This window comes from Lycium barbarum, chromosome 7 (genome assembly GCF_019175385.1).
Source record: "Lycium barbarum isolate Lr01 chromosome 7, ASM1917538v2, whole genome shotgun sequence".
NCBI lineage: Eukaryota > Viridiplantae > Streptophyta > Magnoliopsida > Solanales > Solanaceae > Lycium > Lycium barbarum.
In genome coordinates, this window is record NC_083343.1 from 58,319,618 (window position 1) to 58,335,922 (window position 16,305).

Consider the following 16,305-nt stretch of genomic DNA (forward strand, 5'->3'; position numbering starts at 1 on the left):
AACTAATCTTGTACAGTCAACTGAAAGCTTAGAATGTCATATAATCAAGTCAAGGGAAAGGTTAGAAAAAACTGAAAGCTTATGTTCCCCAAGTTATATACACACCCACCCACCCACCCACCCTCCACGCCCCACCCCCAAGTAGCTATTGGGAGTAGGGGAAAGTGTGAATGTCACAGAACAACAACAACATGCCTCCTTCCCAAACAAGTCGGGGTCGGCTATATGAATCCTCACTGACCTTGCTTATCAATTTAAACTCATCTCAGGACAATATTATACAAAATAAAAATGAAAAAAAGTACTAGAAGCTCTTTGTATTTTCTAATGGCATGCAAATCTCTAATAGAGCTAAAAGACTCCTAAATGGCTATTTGAAATGTAAATATCAACAATCTGACACACAGAAACACTCTTAAGGAATAAAAGGATCGATTGGAACAATGATTCAAACTTTGATATTCAAGAAAAGGGAAATAATTATGATCTGCCAATACCTGATGTCAATGACCGTTTCTTCCGAAGGAGGAGGCGGTGGTGGAGCAGTATATCCAGGTTGGTAGGGCTGCAGGTTAGAGACAATTATTTAGTGAACATGTCACTTTGCACAATTTACCAAGTTGACAGTACAAGAAACTCTTTTAAGGAGTGGCCCCTGACATCCACATTTGTTATCAAAGTACCCAGATTTCCGAAGGGTAAAAAGAAAATGGAAAAGCAAGCACAATACATGTGCTGCATAGGCTGGGAACCACTCTCCCAAACTGGCAACAGTAAGTGCATTGAGAAAGGGACACGCAGGCACATATCAAATACAATTGAAGCCCATTCTCTCATTCTATCTCACAATCCCTCATTCCCTCACCCTTTGTCCAAAATTCTTTTGGGATGGGAGAACCAACCCATAAATCCTCATTTTACTCGAATCAAAATGTAGTAGATTACCTGATGACAGATCTCGCAAATTATATCTCCCTTCTCATTGCACCATCTTTGAACACATTTCCTATGAGCATACTGGATATGTGGAAAATTGCAAACAGTAGTCAAGAGAAAGAAAAGAAACAGTTAGCTGATCCGAGAAAGCCCATAAGTATACAAATGGCAGATAAAACATGTTTATCTATGATTACAACAACAACAACAACAACAACAACAGACCCAGTTTAATCCTACTAGTGGGGTCTGGGGAGGGTAGAGTGTACGCGGACCTTACCCCTACCTTGGGAGGTAGAGAGGGTGTTTCTAATAGACTATCGGCTCAGGATAAAGTAAAAACAAAGCAAGTATGTTTATCTGTGATTCTAAAACTTTAAAAATTAAGGCTAATTCAAGGGAAGTAAAACTAATAAATCAATGAATACGCCTAGATGCCAAATCATTCTATCTCAACTATATGAGAATCCTCCATAATATGAGAATTATAAATCAATGAAATTTTAGTATACAAAACCATTTTGCGACTTGACAAAGGCAAGGCATTCTTCAGCTTTAGTAGCTAATTTGGGTAAATAAGCCTTCTAGCTTATGCTTTGCACACAAACACCCAACTATATCTAAACAGAACCCTGAATTTCCCATGGGACTTCAAAACAGTTCACAAGCAGGAACAGAACATTGCAACCTGTCTTAAGCAATGACGTTGGATGTGTCTTTGGTGTAGAAATGTTAGTATATATATGTTGTTCGATTTGCGTGACCTATGCAGAAGCCGCTTGCTAACTCCTAAACAAGTAGTCACTTCATTTCAGAATTACTGACAGGTCTGACTAATATTTGGTTGATGTCATTGAATCAACCAAAGAACAAGAATGGCTGCCAACAAAGGAAATTAAAAATAAAAAGAAAAGGAACGAGCTCAACGAGAACAATGCTCTACAATAATCAAGTAAAAGAACCTAGGTGCATAAGCACAACAACCAAAGGAGCTTAGTGTCCATAGCAGGAATACAAAAGTAGAGTGGTGAATATTTATGCCTATTACCAAAAGGAAGCAGGTACAAAATATGTAAGCAGTACCCTTACCAACAAATAATTACAACTAGAGATACTGATGCAAGACTTAAACTGGGTGGAAAGCAAAAATTATAAGCTTTTGTTAGAGTCAATACCGGACAATCTCAAGTTTTTCAACAAAAACATTACTGAGATTCTAGAAAAATTCAACTTAAACAACAATAAGATAAACATAAATGACATTTACATGCACAAACACCACTTAGATCAATATTCAGTAGCTCATTCAACAACAAGAGCAAAAAGTTATCAACTTCACAATGATACCTTCAAGCTACCACTACAACTACAAGGAATCTCCACATTATTCGAGCTATCTTCTTCCTGGCAAATTCGGCATTCCACAGTCTGGACTAATGGCTCTTCTTCGCCTCCAGCTTCTGGTTCTTCTTCGTCCTCACCCGAGGTTGATGGAACAACTCTGTGAGAGTAAGAACTGCCCCCTGTGGATCCTGCATCCTCAGCACCTTGCAGCGATTGTGAGGATTCAGCTGTGGTAAGACGATCAGCACATAGAACTGAGTGTCCTCCCATTAGAAGTTCACTGATGTATCCTAAAATCACCAAATACCAAAAGCCATGTTACACACATAACAAAAGGGAAAAGAGAATGAAAACATGGAGAAACACACCAGTCACAGAATATTACTACAAACGTCAAGTTCAAGGCTAGTAGGCCTATTGAATAGCTGATACAATTGGGAGGATAACAGTTCTCTAATCTATTTTACCTTTGTGCAGCATTGAGTGGTGCTGCCGCCCCCTTTGTCGGGAAACATTTAGACAAGTAGTCACTTTCATTAAAGACCCCTGTGACACTTTTTTGTTAATGAACATTCTAATAACACAATTGTTGGTTAAATCTTCTAGTTTGATTTCTCGAAACAGAAATCCCACAGCTAAACAACAACAAAAGAATAAATGATAATCAAGAGTTCCAGGGTCAACTAACTACTAATCTTCCCTCTTTAATATTCATTTTTTAGATAGGCAACATACCAATTACTGTCCTAGAGTTGACACTAGGGCATTCCCATTTCATCTCATTTTGATAAACATATAGGCTACAGCATTAGTGTTGCGCTCTTCAACACATAATCAAAAGCTAGTTGTTAACATCAAATCACAAAGACATGGTAAAAGTGTATACGGTAAAAACCGGATATGCGTTGAACCGGTGGGACCCGGAACCGAGGGAAGAAGGGGACAAGAACGTGCATGAAGAATTTCGTTCTGAACCGGAGGAATGCCCGAACCGAGGCCAAGGTCGGGGCTTGATCTAGTCCGGTTTCCTTCGTGGCCGAGTTGGTCGTTGCCGTTGGTCCGTTTGGTCGAGGCCACTGATTGAATTCAGGTAGAGAGAGGAATATTCGATCCATTAGTCCGTTTGATCGTGGCCGGTGGTCCGGGAGATCCGTTGCGCGGTTGCCACGCGTCAATAACGTCCTGCCATGTTCAACTGCCAACCGTACGGGTGTCAGATCGTATGGTCAACCTAATCCAACCTAACCCAACTCAGAACTTTTTCATTATTATTTTATTGTTCATGTTGTATGAAGCCCATGGGGCAATACTATAAATAAGGGGTATTGTCCTCCTCTTAAAGGGTTGGCTCCTTAATATCAAGAACATTCTTTTGTACTAGAAATATATACAAATCTCTCTCATTATCGTGTGCAATCCGAATTTATTGTGTTCATCCCTATTACATTTCTTCAATCAAGTAACACACATATATTAGTAAACATTCAAGTCCACAACAAACTACCAATTATTAGTTGTTTCTCCATAACACATTCGTATATTTCTTTTCTCTATCAAATGGATCCAAGGCATAACCACATATCCTATACTTCACCCACAAATTTAATTGATTATCCAAATTCGGGATAAACAGTTTGGCGCCCGCCGTGGGGCTAGGATAATAGTGGTCTTTTATCTTGATCTCTACCTTACCCGTCAAAATCGAAAACATCTTCTGTTCGTCACTGAAAGAAAAAAGAAACGGACTAGATGGCTGACAGTGGGCAATCTGGTCACGTCAACAACCACGAAATCGTGACTGAAAACGAAGGAAGCGGTCCACGGGGACTACCAAACCCCACTGATCCTAACCCCGTTAATTCGAGGGAAGGCCTCAACCATCAAAATACTGTGGATCAGGAGAATGCAGCCCAACCGGCTACCGACCATTTAAATACACACAATTCGATTACTTTGTCCCAGACTCAGGGCCGGAAAGAACCGGGTACCCCGAAGGATAATGTTCACTTACGTTTAATCTTTGAAATGTTGCAAGAACAGAGAGCGGCGATTGCCGAACAGGGAATCGCAATAGCCCGATTGCAAAACGGAGGGGATAAAACGACCTCGGAGGAGGCAAAGGGTGTTGCTGAACCCAGAAGAGATGAAGCACGGATGGTTGAGAGCGATGGGTCCGGAGCTGGGTCCTCCACCGAGGTTCTGAGAATGCTCGAAATTTTGGCAAAACAGGTAGACTCAGCCGAGAATATGGTGGAAACATACAACTCTCGAGTAGCCCGAGGGCTCCGCCTTTGCTGAAAGGGTCGTATTCGAAGAGGTACATCCAAAGGCCTTTTCCTCCGAGTGCAGCTCCGAAGTTAATCCCAAAGAGGTTCAAAATGCCGGATATCCAGAAATATGACGGCACAACGGACCCGCACGAGCACGTGACCTCATACACCTGCGCCATAAAAGGCAATGATATGGAGGAAGACGAAATTGAATCGGTATTGCCGAAAAAGTTCGGGGAAACTTTGTCAAAAGGGGCGTTGAAATGGTACGACCATCTGCCCGAGCATTCGATCACTTCATTCGAAATGCTCGCCGATGCCTTTATAAAAGCTCACGCTGGTGCCAAGAAGGTCTAGGCCCGTAAAGCAGATATTTTCCGTATAACTCAGAGAGACGATGAATTGCTGTGTGAATTTGTCAACCGATTCCAAAGGGAACGAATGGAGCTCCCCCCGGTTCCAGAAGAATGGGCTGCACAAGCTTTCACAAAGGGGCACAATGTTCAAAGCTCAACGGCTTCGTTCAAATTGAAGGAAAGCTTACTCGAGTACGAGGCTGTGACGTGGGTTGATGTCCATAACCGATACGAGTCGAAGATTCGGGTGGAGGATGATCAATTCGAACTTCTCCCGGGGCCGATAAATGTGAACAAAAGTTTTGAGAAACCAAGGAAAGGTTACGAAACAAAGGCCGGATCGTCGGGGGAAAGGTATCGGCCATACTCCCATTCGGAGAAGCCAAGCTTTAGGTCAGAGAAATCAAGGGTTAGCCCAAGCCATTTCTCCGGTCGGGGTAGTAAACGGGTCGAGCGCCCGTCAAACAGTCGGGGTCTCTCATTCAGGAGCGATGCCGGAAGCTCTGCCGGTAACAAGGATGTGCCAAAGATATCGGAGTACAACTTCAACGTCAGTACCTCGGGCCTCGTCTCGGCCATTGGCTGTGTCCCGGATGTAAGATGGCCAAGACCTCTAAGGTCGGATCCGGGCCAACGGGACCCGAGCATGGTGTGTGAGTACCATGGAACCCATGGTCACAGGACCGAGGATTGTCGCCAACTAAGAAGGAGGTAGCCCGGTTACTGAAGAATGGTCATCTCCAAGAATTGCTGAGTTAACGAGCCAAAAATCACTACAAAGAAAGGGAGGCTCATCGAAGGGCCGAGCCAGTAGAACCCCAGCATGTGCTCAACATGATAGTTGGGGGCACCGACGCCCCTCGAGGGCCGGTGATGAAACGGGCCAAGGTTTCTGCTGTTCGCGAAAAGCGCAGCCGAGATTATCTACCCGAGGCTTCCATCTCCTTCAGCAACGAGGATGCAGAGGGCATCATTCAGCCGCACAATGATGCATTGGTAATTTCTATTCTTATCTTTAAAACACAGATTAAACGTATTTTGATTGACCCAGGTAGCTCGGCCAACATCATCCGATGGAGAGTGGTCGAACAGCTAGGGCTGCTCGATCAGATCATACCGGTAGCCCGGGTACTCAACGGGTTCAACATGGCGAGCGAAACCACAAAGGGAGAGATATCGCTGCCGGTCAACATCAATGGCACTATCCAACAAACGGTGTTCTATGTGATCGAAGGAGACATGAAGTATAACGCATTACTGGGCAGACCCTGGATACATAGCATGAGGGTCGTGTCATCGACATTGCATCAGTTGCTGAAATTCCTGACACCGAAGGGGATAATAACCATCCGAGGTGAACAGCCCGCTGCAAGGGAGATGTTCGCGGTCGAGGAAACGACACCTCAGCCTGAAAAATCGGATCAAAAGAAGGACTCAACCGGGGAAACGGACACCAAATAGCAATCACAGCATACAGGGTTGGATCCGGGGTGCGAAGAGGATGACTTCGGTGTGCCCAGATCATTCGTCATGCCGGATGACTCGGACGCAACCAAGTCAACAGTAGAGGAGCTGGAGCAGATCATCTTGTTCGAGTATCTACCGGACAGAAAGGTATACCTGGGCACGGGGTTAACCCCGGAGTTTAGGAACAAGTTAATTGAATTTCTTTGAGCTAACACAGATTGCTTCGCATGGTTCCATATAGATATGACAGGTATATCACCAGAGGTAGCAGCCCACAAGCTCAGCTTAGACGGGAAGTTTCCCCCGGTGAAGCAGAAGAGAAGGCCCATGGCGGAAGCAAAACACGCCTTCGTAAAAGACGAGGTAACAAAGCTTTTAAAAATAGGTTCTATTCGGGAGGTAAAGTACCCGGACTGGCTAGCTAACGTGGTAGTGGTGCCCAAGAAAGGTAATAAATTTCGAATGTGTGTTGATTACAAGGATTTAAACAAAGCATGCCCGAAGGATTCATTCCCGTTGCCTCACATCGATAGAATGATCGATGCGACGGTCGGGCATGAGATGTTGAGTTTTCTCGATGCCTACTCCGGGTATAACCAGATTCGGATGCACCCGGAGGATCAAGAGAAAACATCCTTCATCACCCGGTATGGGACTTACTGTTATAATGTCATGCCTTTTGGACTAAAAAATGCCGGTGCAACTTACCAACGCCTAGTTAATGAGATGTTCGAAAAACAAATAGGGAAAACAATAGAAGTTTGTATTGACGACATGGTGGTCAAGTCCCTGGAAACAGAGGACCATTTAAAACATTTGCAGAAAACCTTCGACGTGCTCCGCAAGTACAACATGAAGCTCGCCCCGGAAAAATGTGCCTTCGGGGTGAGGTCCGGCAAATTTCTGGGTTTCATGGTGTCAAACCGGGGGATCGAAATCAACCCGGACAAGATCAAGGCCATCGAGGATATCGAGGTGGTGAATAACGTCAAAGGAGTACAGAGGCTCACCGGAAGGATAGCGGCGTTGAGTCGTTTCATATCGAGGTCCTCGGACAAGAGTCATCGTTTTTTCTCCTTACTAAGGAAGAAGAACGACTTCGTTTGGACACAAGAGTACCAAAGAGCTTTACAAGAATTGAAGAGATACTTGTCTAGCCCACCGTTGTTGCATACGCCAAAGGCGGACGAGCCGCTTTTTCTCTACCTTGCTGTCTCCGAGGTAGCAGTAAGTGGCGTTTTGATCCGAGAAGAATCAGATACGCAATTCCCTATCTATTATGTAAGTAGAACTTTGGGGGATGCGGAAATCCGTTATCCCCACTTAGAAAAATTGGCATTGGCACTAGTAAGTGCTTCTAGAAAGCTCAAGCCCTACTTTCAATGCCACCCAATATGTGTAGTAACTACTTACCCCCTGAAAAACATCATGCATAAACCGGAATTATCGGGTAGACTAACTAAATGGGCCGTCGAAATTAGCGGATATGATATCGAGTACAAACCTCGAACGGCCATCAAGTCCCAGATCATGGCCGATTTTGTGGCAGATTTTACCCCGGCTATGATCCCCGAGGTTGAGAAAGAGCTTCTGCTGACCTCGGGAAAGCCTCGGGTATTTGGTCACTACATACGGACGGAGCCTCGAACCTCAAAAGATCCGGGCTAGGTATCGTCCTTAGAACCCCGGCCGGGGATGCCGTTCGACAGTCTATTAGAACTGCTAAATTGACTAACAATGAAGCCGGGTATGAGGCTATGATTGCAGGTTTGGAACTGGCCCGAAGTATGGGGGCCGAAATAATCGAGGCAAAGTGCGATTCGCTCTTGGTCGTAAACCAGGTGAACAGCGTCTTCGAGGTCAAGGACGAACGGATGCAAAGGTATCTTGAAAAAATCCAAGTGATACTACATCGGTTTAAAGAATGGACCATGCAGCATATACCGTGGGAACAGAACAGTGAAGCCGATGCATTGGCAAATTTGGGATCTTCGATCGAAGGGGAAGAAATCAACCCCGGGACTACGGTGCACTTGTTGAACACGACAATAGAAAACGGACATGCCGAAGTAAACACAATGGGTTTGACTTGGGATTGGCGCAACAAGTACATCGACTACTTGCGTGATGGAAAGCTCCCGAATGACCCAAAAGAATCACGGTCATTAAGGACCAAAGCTGCGCGTTTCTGCTTGGTAAACAGTCAATTGTATCGACGATCTTTCTTCGGCCCCCTGGCTAAGTGTTTGGGTCCCGGAGAGACGGAGTATGTGTTGAGAGAGGTGCACGAAGGAACCTGTGGCAACCACTCCGGTGCTGAAGCTCTGGTCCAAAAAATCATCAGGGCCGATTATTACTGGAACCGGATGGACGAAGACTCGAAAAATTTTGTCCGAAAATGTGACGGGTGTCAGAGACATGCTTTGATGATTCACCAGCCCGGGGAGTTGCTGCATTCGGTGGTTTCACCTTGGCCTTTCATGAAGTGGGGAATGGACATTGTCGGCCCGTTTCATTCTGTTTATGACTGATTATTTCTCTAAGTGGGTTGAAGCGCAGGCCTTTGAAAAAATCAGAGAGAAGGAAGTCATTGACTTCATATGGGACCACATCATCTGTCGCTTCGGCATCCCTGCTGAGATAACCTGTGATAACGGACCCCAGTTCATAGGCGGCAAAGTCAACGATTTCCTCGAGGGGCTGAAGATCAAGAAAATTGTATCGACCCCGTATCATCTGTGTGCGAACAGACAAGCGGAATCCACGAACAAGACAATAATCCAAAATCTGAGGAAAAGACTTGAAGCGTCAAAGCATCACTGGAGGGAAATATTACCGGAGGTGTTATGGGCATACAGAACCACATCAAAATTAAGTACGGGAGAAACTCCTTTCTCGTTGGTCTACAGGGCTGAAGCCCTTATCCCCGTGAAAGTTGGTGAACCCACTCTCCGGTTCAGCTATATCACCGAGGAGTCAAACGAGGAGGCCATGGCCGTAAAACTCGACCTCACGGATGAACTTCGCGAAAACGCGTTAGTCCGTATTGCAGCCCAGAAACAGAGAATGGAAAGGTACTACAATCGAAGAGCCAATTTTCGGCATTTCCAAGTTGGGGACTTGGTGCTTCAAAAAGTTACCTTGAACACCAAAAATCCCAACGAAGGAAAACTAGGTCCAAACTGGGAAGGTCCATATAAGATAACCGGGATCACGTGCAAAGGATCGTATCAGTTGGAGTCCATGGACGGGCAACAGTTGCGCAACAATTGGAACGTGGCCCATCTGAAAAGATACTACTGCTAAGGTATGGACTCCTCGTGTTTTCTATCTAACCTTTCTCTTTTGCAGAAAAATCGAGAGCCGAATAAAGTTAGAATTTAGGCCTGAAAACACGTGTTGCACTCTTTTCCTTAGTGCGGTTTTGTCCCAAAATGGGTTTTCCGACAAGGTTTTTAATGAGGCAACAAGTACAACGTGTTACTCAATGAAGACGAAGACAGACGCCCGGAAATTCGGGGTCACACCCAACGAGTGGGGACTTAATAGCACTCACCCGATCTTGCAGCTCGGATAAGAGCTAGGGGACTATCACACCCACTCCGAAGTTTGCCCCGGTTAGCTGAAACCGGAGGCCGCCCTCAACAAAATAAAACCGGACCTTCAATATTAGGTTCCGATGTAAGGACCAAACGATCAAAATGAATCGTGTCCACATAACATTTGCTACGGCAAAATCAAGAACCGGATCTTCTGCATTAGGTTCCGAGGTAAGGACCAAACGATCAAAATGAATCGTGTCCATTTAGTATTTGCTACGGCAAAAGCGGAAGGGAAAAATTCACTCTCATGTACACAAACACTTGCAGTGCAAAAATTATTGAAAGTTCGGATAAACGATATCTCGGATGTCTTCCTGTTAAAACAGTTCACCCCGGTGATAACCGCCGTATTTCGGCACTATTTTCATTCATACACCCTATACCGGGCACTACGGTCGAAATTCGACAAGGGCAACAAGGTCATGGCAAACCGAGCCAAAGTCATTAATCCCACGAATGGGGACTTTTACATCAAAATCTAGCTAAGGCTGAGATTCAGGTGACCGAAAATTACCGGCCCTAAAAGATCAAAATAGCCAAAAAATACCGGCCCTAAAAGATCAAAATAGCAAAAAAAATCCAGCCGTAAAAATGCCCGTCGTGATTCGGAGACGTACGAATTCACAAATCGTAAAGTAAGTCCCATGGGCAAAACCTCAATAAAATTCTCGGACAAAATGTGCCGAATGAAGTGAAAAGCCGATATTCGGGCATAGTCAGAAATAACGACTATTTAAATGAACCGACAATCCGGGCGAAGGTCATAACAAACAACCATTCAAAGAAAAGAATCAAGAAACACACATGTTCTATTTATATATAGAGGATTTTACATCAGAGACCCCTACAAAGGCGAAAAATAAAAAGCTAAGTACAGGCCCTAAATCTATCTGGAATGGCTGGAGCCGGAGTGTTCAGACATTGTCCGCTCGGAGTCATCGGAGTCATCCCCGAGGGCACCCTTAGCCTCTTCCTCGATCCTTCTAGCCTCGAGAATAAGGGCCGGAAGATCCGTAAAACCATGCTCGGCTTGCTCAAGGGTGATCCTCCGAGACTTCCATTTTTCGTACTCAGCAGCAATAGTGGCATGAGCCTCGGCGGCCTCCACGCTCTTCAGAGCTTCCTCCAAATCAGCCTCGGCCTGGGCTAACTTTGCTGCCAGATCATCCCGAGCCTCTCCGAGGACATCTTGCATGCGGATGGCCGACTCGAGCTCGGCCTTAAGGGTTTCATTAGCATCGGCCGTCTCCTTAAGCTCGGTTTTCAGATCATCGCATATCTGGGCCCTCTGCTCCGCCTTCTCCTCAAACACCCTCATGCGCTCTTTGTACCGGGCACTCTCAAATTCGAGAAGCCGGTTCCTCTCAGCCAAGCTCGCAGCATCAGACTTCACCAAATCCAGCTCCCCCCGGAGTTGAGAAAGGGTGGTTTCGAGCTCATCGAGCCTCGAGGAAAATTGAGCATTATCCCGGCTGAGGCCGATCTTGTCCACTTCGAGACCGGTTGTATTCGACCATCTCGGCCAGCTCTCCCTTCAACCGACGGTTCTCAACCTTTGTTGCATCGAGCTCGGGTTGGAGGTTGGAAAGAGCAACTGCTTGGCTCAGCTCATCCTCCTTCACCCGCAGAAGGTGCTGAAATTTCTCCGTCTCTCGACTTTGGGCATCCAGTTGGCCCTTAAGATCGTCCACCTCTTGCTGAGCACAGACGAAAGCCTCGTTGACAAGCACCACACTCTGCAAATGAAACAAGTTAGCATCTTGAACAAACAAGGCTAAAAGTCTGAGTGGAATTATGCAAAGAGGGCTAATAAACTTACCCGGTTACCCGCGTGCATACCTTCGTTAATGAGGCACTGCCAAGGGACCCCGTTCATCTTCCGCTTGTCCGAGTCCGAGACCAAGGGCCTGAGATAGCTTGCCGCCCCCACCAAGCGAGAGAGAAAACTGCAATCTTCCGAAACGGTGATCATAGCCGACCTTGTCCTCCTCGGCTCCACACTTGGGGCCGGAAAGGTGCGGACTAAGCTGTCCCTAGTACCGGACTCAGTGGTCCAACTATCCACCCTCGTGGCCCGGGGAATCGGGAGATGACCGAATCCAGCAGCTTCGCCGGTTGCGGGGGGAGTATCCGAAAACATGTCTTCGAATTCATCCGATCTCGAGGGCTGAATTGGGGAAGTCGGAGGGACCTCAGCAGCTTTTGTAAAAGCAGGGATCTTTGAAGACGCAGCAGGCTCGTGCTCGGGCATCGGATGAACGTCAAAGGGGACTTCGGCCTCTACGACCGGTTCAGTCCTTTGATCGGCTTCGGTAGCAGCCGCCTCCTTGGACTTTCTTGTCCTTTGAAGGCGGGTTTCCTTGGAAAAAGCGTCGCCTGAAATATCGATAAATTCAATCGACCTTAGAGGAGTTGGGAAATGAATTTCTTCCTCACCTGTGTATAAGACGGGAGCCGAGGGTCCTTCCCCGGTTGAAGGATGGGGTGAAACAGTGACTACCCCTTCCGGAATAGGGGCCACGGAAGGGGCCGCTCTGATACTTCGGACGAGGAACTCGGGCTCTGCTTCGTCCAGTAAAGTCCTAACGACGCTCCTCGCCCTTTTCTTGGCTTTCTGCCCTTTGTCCGAGGGCCTTTTTCTTTTGGCAGCAGCAGCAGCAAGGATACGAGATGCACCTGCTGAATCGAACTCGGGTGTCAATGTCGTGGGTTCGGCTGCCGTCTCCGGTCTGGGATCCACCGAGCCCTTGGGCAAACCTGAAAATCGAAGACGCAATGTATACGGGTAGCAGAAGATGCAGTGAGCACAGGTAGAAGCAAAGTATTACCGTGGTTCTGGGCGACCCATCGGCCGCGTGACAGGTGGCCCCACGTCCGGTCGTCGTGGATATACTGGCTAAGGAGTGCAGTAACCCATTCGTTCAGATTCCGGACGACCGAAGGAATCCATCCATTGGCTAATACAAATAAGAAAAGCGGTGAGAAAAGTGGGATCGAAGTTTGACAAAACATACAAAAGCAATTACTTAGAGTTCAGGCTTACGCTTGTTGTTCCACGCTTCCGGAAAAGGCATGTGACTGTCCGAAATGATGTCCGAGGTCCTCACCCGGACATATCGCTCCAACCAGCCCCTATCTCTATCCTCGTCCATTTTCGAGAAAAATGGATTCCGGCTGCGCTTTGCTAGTTTTGTTACGCCACCCCGGAACACCCTCGGGGAATACAAGCGTATCAAGTGGGCCAGCGTGAGCTCCTTCCCGGCATTATTGGCCAGCAACCGGAGGCATGCCACGACCCTCCAAACGATCGGACCAATCTGTGCCAGGGTCACGTCATAGGTCTGGCACACGTCCAAGATGACCAGATCGATCGGAGGGTCGAGCTTAAGAGTGAAAGGGTAAGTGTACACGTATAAAAAACCTTCCCGGTGGTCGGTGACTGATTCACTTGGCCCGGGGGCAAAAACTTGGACCGGACGGGTGTCCCACCCGCAATCAGCCCGGACTAAGTCGAGTTTTTCCTCGGTAATGGATGAGGGATATCGCCTCACATCAAACCCCCAATCGGATACCGAAGAAGGTTTTTCGATCTCGAGGTCTTTGTTGAAGTTAGGCTTGGCCGGTATAATGTCCGAGGCAGTGGGCTCGAAGGTGCCCTTTGCTTTAGTTGGAGAGGCAGGTTCGGTTCCTTGGGATGAAACCGAGGGAATATCATGGGAAGTGGTTTCCGACATTTGGAGATTACGTAGAATGACTTGGCAAAATTCGAAAGAAAAGTTAATAAATGGAGTAGGAGAACAGATGGTTCAAGAAATGACAGAATGAGAAGCAGCAACACTCAAACAAGAGCAGCTAGTGAAGATGTTGGCAAAGTTGTTTCCTTTCACGCGGTATAAACGATGAATCAGCAACAAACCTGATATAGAGGATATCCAGATGTGGTGAAGATGAAGAAATGCAGTAGAGAGTGGAAACGAAAAGAAGTGGGTCATAAAAATGGGAGAATGAAGAAGTTGAAGACGTTTTATAAGTGTGGGCTACAGACGGTTACAGTTTTCGACCAACCGGGGGGCGCCACGTGTCCCCATAATTAATGAGGAATGACTTGAAACGACGTGCGTGCGGCGGTTGTCAGAGCGGGCCATCCGGGATAAGACACGTGGCCGATGGCAGGAGAATGTGGCGCAACTGTTCCCGCCAAAAATGAAAAGGCAGCAACGGGCAAATGTTGTCACCGGTTTCGTGATTCATCCACTTCCCGTTACTCCGATAAATCTACGGACCGGGAAGTGTGGGGACTATCTGTATACGGTAAAAACCGGATATGCGTTGAACCGGTGGGACCCAGAACCGAGGGAAGAAGGGGACAAGAACGTGCATGAAGACTTTCGTTCTGAACCGAAGGAACGCCCGAACCGAGGCCAAGGTCGGGGCATCATTTGGTCCGGTTTCCTTCGTGGCCGAGTTGGTCGTTGCCGTTGGTCCGTTTGGTCGAGGCCGTTAGTCCGTTTGATCGTGGCCGGTGGTCCGGGAGATCCGTTGCGCGGTTGTCACGCGTCGATAACGTCCTGCCATGTTCAACTGCCAACCGTACGGGTGTCAGATCGTACGGTCAACCTAATCCAACCTAACCCAACTCAAAGCTTTTTCATTATTATTTTATTGTTCATGTTGTATGAAGCCCATGGGGCAATTCTATAAATAAGGGGCATTGTCCTCCTCTTAAAGGGTTGGCTCCTTAATATCAAGAACATTCTTTTGTACTAGAAATATATACAAATCTCTCTCATTATCGTGTGCAATCCGAATTTATTGTGTTCATCCCTGTTACATTTCTTCAATCGAGTAACACACATATATTAGTAAACATTCAAGTCCATAACAAACCACCAATTATTAGTTGCTTCTCCATAACACATTCATATATTTCTTTTCTCTATCAAAGGGATCCAAGGCTAACCACATATCTTATACCTCACCCACAAATTTAATTGATTATCCAAATTCGGGGTAAACAAAAAGTGCAAACTTGCAGATATTTATCTGCTATGAACACCATTTACATTCCATTTCAGAGAAAATGACACGAGGTTAGGAAGAGCTCTAACCATAAACAAAACTAGTTCAAACATGATATCAATTATCATAAACTCTGTTGCTTCCTAGAAAACAAAATAATTTCAACATTTTTAGTTGAATACAGTAACCCACGCACCCCTCCCCCCTCCCCCCCCGCCCTCAAACCCCCTACCCCAGGAGCCCAAACCAATCTTCGGAGGTGAAGCAAAGTACTTTAGATACACATGAAAGACTTTATGATTTCCTACCTTATCCATATTTCTCTATATTTTAGCCAACAAAAAGACTTGTTTACAACAGAAAGACCATAAAGGATTAACTTGTACAAAAAAGGACAAGCTTGAAAGTTTCCAACTTCGAAGATCAGAGGAAAACAAGAGAACATTTTCTACCGAAGCCATAATTCAGAAATCCCAACAAATGAATCACCCAAAAAGATAATCTTGAACCCAAGAACAAAAGTAACAATCTTGATTGATTTTGATTAAAAAATAACAGTACAAAAAGGTACCTGAATATGGCATACTTAATGGATTTTGCTTTCTGAAGCCTGAAGTTGAATTTGTAACAACTGTTTTGCCTTAGGACTGCACTTGCAAATGGAATAATAAACTGGGTTATTACAAAGAAATATGTTTTTATGAACAAAGAAAGATTCCATTGGATTACGGCCTATAGATAACTCCCACCAAAAAAAAAAAAAAAAAACTCCCACCGCTTCACCGACCCCACCCCCCCACCCCCGCGCCCCCAAAGTAAAACTTTCTGTTTATTATTATTACACTAAACAAAAATCAATTTTCACCTTACCTAAAGATGATGACACCATACTTATTCGAGAGTTGAGAATACTTTTTCACTTATTGATAACATATTGTAATGTACTTTTTGTCCTCTATTTTGCTTGTCATGTTTTTCATTTTCATGTTTCTTAATAAACTAGTTATAAAAACCCGTGTTGTGCACGGGCCCGAGCGCAGGTGAAAAATGTTAAAATTTATGGTTAACTTTTTTATGAATATTGGATTTGATATATAAGTAACTTTTATTTGGTATTATAGAAACTTAAATTTTGAGTGTGCTATTATCCTTCAAGAAACAAATTTTTACTCCATTAATATTTTCAGCTATTTATATCTTTTTTAAAAAAAATTAAATTTCGTTTAGGATTTATTGAGAAATTGATTGGTGAGAAAGCAATTTTTTTTAATATAATGCTAATTTCATTATTAATATCTGTAAATGAAAATA

General features: G+C 45.3%; 1 protein-coding gene across 2 annotated transcripts in view; it reads right to left on the minus strand.

Annotated features, from left to right (window-relative positions):
* Positions 1–15,917, minus strand: part of LOC132603443 (uncharacterized) — a 22,185-nt gene extending 6,268 nt beyond the window's left edge. Inside the window, exons 1-5 of one of the 2 annotated variants that reach the window (XM_060316510.1) lie at positions 15,865–15,917; positions 15,566–15,641; positions 2,284–2,570; positions 946–1,017; positions 498–565 (exon numbers count right to left, since the gene is read on the minus strand). In XM_060316510.1, the coding sequence (XP_060172493.1) occupies positions 498–565; positions 946–1,017; positions 2,284–2,570; positions 15,566–15,578 (440 nt within the window). In that variant the 5' untranslated portion in view covers positions 15,579–15,641; positions 15,865–15,917. Of the gene's footprint in view, positions 1–497; positions 566–945; positions 1,018–2,283; positions 2,571–15,565; positions 15,733–15,864 lie in introns of those variants that run through there. The other variant, XM_060316509.1, reaches the window with a different exon arrangement.
* Between the last annotated feature and the right edge of the window lie 388 nt (positions 15,918–16,305).